Consider the following 8654-nt stretch of genomic DNA (forward strand, 5'->3'; position numbering starts at 1 on the left):
GGAGAGCTTGGGTAGAGACAAATATGGTGATGGCTAGTGATGTATGAACGTGGGGTGGAATCACTGGTTGAGGGTTTAGGTGGTTTTTCTTGTAGAATCCCTGGATGGTTTTGATTGATTTGTTTTATGAGTTCTCACATTCATGCTTGGAATATGGCATGGGGGTGATTGACTAAAAGAAAGATTTGGTTCAGCCTAGTCTATGGTTGGGTGGTTCATGGAAGTCCCATACGTGGTCGGTTTATGCAATCATCAATAAGATCTCTCTTTCTCCTTAGTATTTTATGGCTAAATATACTTGTTTATATGTGGATTACATGGTTGTTATATCCCTGATATTTCTATTGGTTATATGTTGGTTATGAATCAATTTTATGACAATGAAAATGTATGACTCCCATCATGTTTTGGTTAATCATTAAATGTACAATGAATATGTGACTTAAAAGATGGTAATGCAGTTGTTGTAATGACACATCAATGCTTCTTAGTGATTCTCAAATAAGTATGTGACCCCTATGCTTAGATATGTTGTTTAAACCTATAAAATCCATATTTGTAACATGTTTGACGAAATGCATGTCATGGTTAGTAGGGGTCCAGTCAAGTCCTTGTTCAATTAATTACATGTGTATCATTATTGATGTTATCTTTCATTTCTGGAAGTGTCACGAACTTATGGGCAGTGACTTGAGCCATGGGCCAGAAAAAGTGGCACAAAATTCAGAGTCGTAGGCACAAAACTGCTTGGGAAAGTCCCCATTCACAGGCATACCAATGGTCTGGGAGCAATTGGAGGGTCCCAATCCCACTCATGCCCTTGTCATGGGAGTGACTGGGGGATTAATGCAGTAAAAATGTTAGTTTGTATGAGGGGCTAGTCACCTGGAAGATTTGGATGGTTCCTAGGGGTTTTGTAGTAGGTCTAGAAGGTATGTGTTGTTGTGTTCCACTGGTTATAATTCGTTAACTGACACATGGGGAGTGTAATCATATCATAGTAACTCTTCGTCACATTTTACCTCGGTTGGTCGGTTACATGGGTAGATGTGGGAGGAGGGCGTTACATGCCCTATTGCTTTTTATTTTATATGTAGTAAACTCAACTTCAATATTCATAAAAAAGAGGGGGATTACTAATATTTCATGGCATCAAGACATGTTGAAAGAGTGGCATTAAATTCCTTAAGGTGTAAAAAATCCATTTCCAAGTAATATACTTATGTATATTGTACAAATTGTTAATACATGGATACCACCAACTTTTCGCTTCCTATGTGTTAATTTCACATCATTTATTTTGAATCAACAAGCTCAAGCACCAAGCTTCAAAAGCCATGTTCCTTATTTCAGTGTTCACAGTCATTAATTAACTAACTTTCTACATTTTTTGAAGGTTAACTTTCACCACTATACATGAGTTGACTTAGAATAAATGTTGACAACTACTAATGTTGTCATAGTTATAGTCCATTAACAACGGACTAATATATAACATATACACATTGACACCCATACACATATGGACAACCACCGATATACATATAACACATATTTTCCGTGATGTGTTTTCTATTTTGCAATAAATGATTGAGATCAATTGTTTGAAAACTAGCTTTCAATGTGTATACAACATGGTATAGTTCGCTCAAATTGAGCCAATATTTTCTCCTTACCTCTAGGATAATAAAATTCTAACTATCAAACAACATCCAAAATTTATTCATTTGGCATTGTATTGTGTAGGGGCTTTCCAAGGCTAATATGCATTGATTTTGGAGCAGTTTGTTTAGTAAAATTTAAAAAACATATATAAAATATTGAATAAAATTGGGAAAATATACTTATTAGAGCCTTATTTCAACCTTTTCTTTTAGGGATACTTTCTAACATCATATTTTAGTTAGCTGGGTGGATTGTTTATTCTTCTCTGCACCGAGATTTATTTTCACAAAATATATATTAGCCAATTGTAATAATCCTAAAAGCAAAGATGCAACCGTGAAGTGGGATCCCATGTGGGTGTGTCTATAAACATAACGTCTCTAAGTCATAAATTTCCTACTCAACACTAATTTATAGGTTAGAGTGGCTCTTAAATGATCCAAACTAAATAATCTTAAAAAATTATCAATTTCTCTAAATCTTTAAAAAAATCAAAATCAATATCATGCCCAATTTGCGATATATGATTGCACCCTTCATAAAATATAATATAATTTGATTTCTTACAAGATTTTGTGATAACATCATCAATGCTCCTGTGCAAATTGAGAGTCTTTCCACTAAAATAACGGTACAAGGATATTCTAAACTGAATAATGAGAATTTTTCCTTAGAAAGATGTACAAGGTATTTTATTGGAAATCCTTAAAATCCCTCAATGGGGAAAACACTCTTAGTTTCATCATCAAAATTGAATTTTGCAACACTACATTTAATAACTATGAGTTATTAAGTTACATTTATTATTAAAAATAACTATGAGTTATTAAGTTACATTTATTATTAAAAATATATATTTGATTTAAGATTTAACCGATGGAAAGAATTAATTGTATAAATTTTTTATTTTAAAATGTTAATTGAAGCTAAACCGACCCACTATAAATTAGAAACGGAATATTCAAACACGGTTACAAACACGGTAAGTAACTCAAATAAGTTAACTCAATTTAGAACCTTGACGGACCCACTATTAATTAGAAACGGAATATTAGAACCCAAGCACACCCCATATTGATTAGAAAACACTTTCTTCGTGGGGCGTCCACCATTTCATCTAGCCGACCACATGGACTTGAAAGAATCCATGTATTATTAAATCTATAAAAGGAATGCAATGTACCATTGGGAGGGTGTTAATACAAGGTGCCATTCCGGGTCAGTTTGGTGACATTTTCAACTGTACGAGCTGTAACATCTCCACACGACGCAGCGTGCTAGTCTCGGCGGGGTCTGCTACTGTACAAGTCTTTCATCCGGCCAACACTCTGAGTAAGAAGCCGTTTATTGTGAACGGAGTAAGTTTATCGCATAGTGAAGAATTTTTTAATAATGTGATAGAAATGCAGATATTTCAAATTCTCACTAGATTTCAAATTTTCCACGATATAATTGTATTGCGAGATTTTGTTAAGTTGAATCGGCCAACTTTTTCCAGATAGTCAAATTTTAGATTTGTAAAATTCTAAATTGATAGGAGTGGTAAATGTTTCAGATCTGCCCAGATTTACTATAGAATTCAAGATTTTGTTTATTTGAATCGACCAATTTTGTTAGATTATCAAAATTCTATACATGTAAAATTCTAACGTCTTCGGTCATCGCATTCGAGATACAATAAGAATTTAGTAGCCGATTATATGCACAAGGGCCTCATCGTAAAATCTCCACACGACGCAGCCTGTTAGCCTCGGCGGGGTCTGCTACTGTACAATTAAAATGCCTTACCGGATTAGATCATAACTACCATCCGCATAGCCAATATTCCTAATCTTTTACCGATCTGCATGAATTGACGTTTTCTGCAGGTTGCGACAATGGACCACAGCCGTTGATTCCTTTCCTTGAATGCGTTATCATCACCCACGTGGTTGATATTCATAGATATGTCATGACCGGATTATTTGGGAAATCATAAAAGTCTAAAGGAAACCCTAGGATCCAATTTACGGTGTCCGTCCAATTTGGAAATCATAATCATTATTGCTTCCTCAGGCAAATCCCTGGCTTCGACCATTCTGAAATATTCTCTTGGCCTATCTGTACTGTAGGGATTAGTCCAAATGCAATACTCTCCTATGCCTCTGGAGATACATCTGAACTTTCGTAGATCGGATATTTTATGCAATTTATTTTGTTGTGAAATGTAGTTGATCTTTTCTTAATTGTATTATGAAATTATTTTTCTTGGTTGAATCTTTCAAATTATTCCTATTATGGTGTTAATGATTTCTGCACCTGTCTTTTTTGAAACGTTGATCATTTTCATATATGGACAGGAGGGACTGTTGGAAATAATACGTTCTCGCAGGCTGGCGATCCCTGAAGTGGGAATGGGAAACCAAACAGAATATAACATTCTCAGATATTCTGGTGAGGCTGATTGCTCCCACTATGATGCTGCTGGTAAGACCATTTTGGGCACCCACGATGATGCTGCTGGTAAGACCATTTTGGGCACCCACGATGATGCTGCTGGTAAGACCATTTTGGGCAAACGCAGGATTGAAGAAAACCCGAACATGGATGATTCCCTGAAACATGTACATTTATCTAAGCTCAAGAAGCAGAAGTCTGGTAAGAGTGTCAACCCTGATCATAGTGAAGTTCTAAATAAAATTGTAGGGAAAAAGATAGTTGAAAAGGACAACAACCGTTCAGAGGAAAGTAATCTTATTCCTGAGCTTAAGAAGCCAACCAAACCATCTGCAGTCAGGGATTTTCCTCCTGGCTGTGGGAGATATATATCTACTGTTGCACCTGCGAGTTATAAATGTTTGCCACAAAAAAATTTCACGCCACCAGTTTCAGATTCTGCATATTATACCTCTAGTAATGGTAGAATTGTTCCCTCAGTGAGGAAGGAGCAGTACCAATTATCCGCTTCCCCTGAGACCCATACGGGCGGTGTTAAGGGCAGCAGTCAACAACATTCTAATTTTAAAAATCATTCAAGTGCTAAAGAAAGTGTCAAATTTAGAGGCAACCTTCAGCCGGATTGTGTGAACAAAGATGTTGCTAGAAACAAAGAAGATGGTTTTGGAAAGAAAGAGAAGAAAAACATGGTGTATTCTAATTTTAAAAATCATTCAAGTGCTAAAGAAAGTGTCAAATTTAGAGGCAACCTTCAGCCGGATTGTGTGAACAAAGATGTTGCTAGAAACAAAGAAGATGGTTTTGGAAAGAAAGAGAAGAAAAACATGTTGTATTTTAGAAACAGAAAGGGCGACCTTCAGTCGGATGGTGTGAACAAAGATATTGCTAGAAACAAAGAAGATGGTTTTGGAAACAGAGAGAAGAAAAACATGCTGTCTTTTAGAAACAGAGAGAATGAGAACCTCCAGCCTTGTAGACCAGCGTTGAAAGAACCACACTATATTTCTCAGCATTCTAGCCAAGTAAAGTACAAAAACTTGCAACATTTCCAGGTGCGACCCAAAACAGAGAATGCTAATCAGGTGGCCCATATGGTCAAGAAAGAAGCCAACCCAAGACATTCTACAGTCAAGGTTCAAGGGTTATGTTCTCAACATAATACAATTGGAACCAATAGAGTGGCTCCATTTAAGGGTGTGTCAACCCCTAAGCAGCTCTCTTCAAAAAATGTCAGAACCAGAGATCCACCAATTGGAACCAATAGAGTGGCTCCATATAAGGGTGTGTCAACCCCTAAGAAGCTCTCTTCAAAAAATGTCAGAACCAGAGATCCACCAATTGGAACCATTAGAGTGCCTCCATATAAGGGTGTGTCAACCCCTAAGCAGCTCTCTTCAAAAAATGTCAGAACCAGAGATCCACTGTATCCGCATAGTCTTGTGACAAATACCCCAAAGCTTCCCCCATCTAAATCTCTGACTAATGCAGTTCTTAAAATTGGAGAGTCCCATGCCCGGTCAAAAGTTAAAGAAACCGTGCGATTATTTCAAGTGGTTTGCCGGAAATTGTTGCAGAATCATGAAGCCCAAGTTCAAGACCATGCACTAGCTGGTAAATGTTTCCGTGTGGATCTAAACGCATCCAAAATCTTAAGAGATAATAACCTTTATGTCAATACGGGTAAACAAATTGTGGGATCTGTTCCTGGAGTAGAAGTTGGAGACCAATTTCATTATAGAATTGAGCTCTGCATTGTGGGTCTTCATCGGCAGGTACAGGCTGGGATTGATTTCTTGAGACAAGGAAATGTGACACTGGCTACCAGCATCGTGGCATCAGGTGGTTATGAAGATGATATAGACGGTGGGGATGTGTTGATATACACTGGCCATGGTGGAAATAACTACAGTGGGGACAAAAGGCAATACAAACACCAGAAACTTGAACGCGGAAACTTGGCACTTAAGAACAGCATAGACAGGAAGACACCCGTGAGAGTTATCCTGATGTGCTCTATGATGTGCAAACATACTGGCTCGATGAAGGGGAATCTGGATACTCAGTATTCAAGTTCCAGTTAAAAAGACGGCATGGTCAACCAGAAAGACGGCATGGTCAACCAGAGCTGGGCTTGAAGGCAGTGCAATTTATAGGGAGCGAACAAAAACATCGAATTCGTGAAGGTCTTAGCGTTAAGGACATTTCTGGAGGCAAAGAGAGAAAATGCATTTGTGCAGTGAATACCATTGATGAGGAAAGTCTACCAATTTTTTTTTATACAACTAAGGTTATTTATCCATATGGGTGTAAGCCTGAGCCTCCCAAGGGATGTGAATGTAAAGACGGGTGTTTGGATCCTTCCAAATTCTTCTGTGCTTCGAAAAACGGGGGAGAATTTCCATTTAATCACGATGGTGCTATTGTGTTTCCTAAGCCTATTGTATATGAATGCGGTCCTTCTTGTAAATGTCGTGGGACTTGTCACAATAGAGTGAGTCAACATGGTGTTCGATATACACTTGAGGTTTTCAAGACAGATAAGAGAGGTTGGGGGGTTAGATCGTTAGAGTCCATACCTTCTGGTAGCTTTATTTGTGAATACACTGGTAACCTTCTTTCTGATACTGAAGCTGAAAAATGTGTTGGGAATGATGAGTACCTCTTTGATATTGGTCGCAATTGCAATAGCAGAGATCAATCTCTTTGGAGTGATCTTTCTAGTTTGATGCCCGACATTGAGGCTAGTGCAACCTCTGACATGATGGAAGATGGAGGATTCACGATTGATGCAGCCGAGTGTGGAAATGTGGGTAGATTTGTTAATCATAGTTGTTCTCCTAATCTGTATGCACAGAATGTTCTTGATGACCATGATGACAGAAAGTTACCACATATCATGCTCTTTGCTGCTGAGAACATTCCTCCTATGAGGGAGCTTTGTTATCACTATAATTACAGTGTGGATGAGGTTCGTGATTCTGATGGTAACATAAAAACGAAACCCTGTTACTGTGGCTCTTCACAATGCACCGTGAGGATGTATTAAGTGCCTGGAAGTTCTGGTTGCAATATCTGATATACAATTAGAGATTTTTTCCCAGGTACAGAACCATTCTCTGCATTCATAATTCTTATGCTTTTTAAATTTGCTTCAATCAGCTATTCAATTAATCAGCAAATGATGTATTCTGATTTGCTATAGTCTAGATTGATTTGCTCTTTAACTAATGGTATATTGAGAATGAAACACTTGGGAATGGGATTGATTCTTAGAATATATACTGTGTTGGAACAGGTGGACTTTTACAGGTGCATGGATTTTTGTGTTATTTGAAAGCAATATATCTACGGAGATTTTTGTGTTATTTGAAAGCACGATATCTACAGGCTTTGTTTGGGTCAGTGTTCTAAGTGTGTTTTTGTTGCTGGGAAGCTTTGCTATGCATATAAACCAGAATTGTAGTCATTCTATACAAAGTATTTAGCTCTTTTTTATTCATGGGATTTTTCAAGTGTTCAATACACATATAACAAAAGTTGTTTTTGATATAATTATTATTGAAATAGAGAAGGAAAAACATTGTGGTCCTGTAGATTTATTGGAAAAGTTAGACAACAATCATTAAGAAGCAAATAAATCTGAGAGTCTTAAAACTTACAAATGTTGTAAGAAGCCACTAAAGATAACAGGAATAAAGCATTATTTTGAAAATAGTCATCAAAACTTTGTGATTAGGAATAGAAGGTTTTGTGGTAAAATTGTTTTAAATGTGATATTAATAACTTCAAGATATTTTCCAAATATTTGTTAGTTTTATTATCGATTATGATTAGATTTAGAAGAAATTATTCATTAAATGTTGTCTATAAAATACTGAATTGAGAAAATTATATCAACATAAAATGTTGAAATTACATTATGCTTATTTTATATAAAAAACTTATAACCATAATATTTATATGGTGTGAGTTTTGCACTCTCCTCTCTTGTTTCTTAAAACAAAGCCTAAGAACATTTATGATAAAAACTTGAGATTGAAGGATGAACTTTTTCACTAGATAGAATGAGGATTTTGAGTCATTACATCTCAAACTTTCCGTCTTCCTTGCCGCACCAATCACATGAATTTTTTTTTCTGAAGTTATGTGCCTTCTCTTTATCTTTAAAATGATTCTTTTTCTCTTCTATATAGACCAATTATTTTGTCCAACAATTGACATAGGTCATATACATTGGGGAGTTACATTATATGCTAAGTGCCAAAATTATGTATTGTAAATAATGAAGCATAACTTTCTTCTTGGAGCTAAAAAAGTAGCATAAGAGTAGTCATCATAAATATATCAGATAGGAAAGTCTACCTCCAAAGTTATAATTGGAATATGAGCACTCAAATCCTTGAGAGATAAGAAGCAAGTTTCTTGTTGAAATTAAAGGGAAAATTTGGCCAAAATTGACAAAATTCATATGATGATAACTCTATGAATGGGACATATGAATAATCCCTAGAAAGTTTAAGATTTAAATACATCTCTCCACCTATAATTTTCAT

The 8654-nt window shown here is 36.2% G+C and overlaps 1 protein-coding gene across 1 annotated transcript; it reads left to right on the plus strand.

Annotated features, from left to right (window-relative positions):
* Positions 1 to 3941: 3941 nt before the first annotated feature.
* Positions 3942 to 7147, plus strand: LOC149178979 (uncharacterized). Its single transcript, XM_089422311.1, is given in 2 exon segments — positions 3942 to 6102; positions 6105 to 7147. Coding segments are annotated over 2 exon segments (3204 nt in total).
* The last annotated feature ends 1507 nt before the right edge of the window (positions 7148 to 8654 follow it).

The sequence above is a fragment of the Pinus tabuliformis genome, chromosome 4_1, assembly GCF_031772625.1.
Source record: "Pinus tabuliformis cultivar Carrire ecotype Pingquan chromosome 4_1, CPIR1, whole genome shotgun sequence".
NCBI lineage: Eukaryota > Viridiplantae > Streptophyta > Pinopsida > Pinales > Pinaceae > Pinus > Pinus tabuliformis.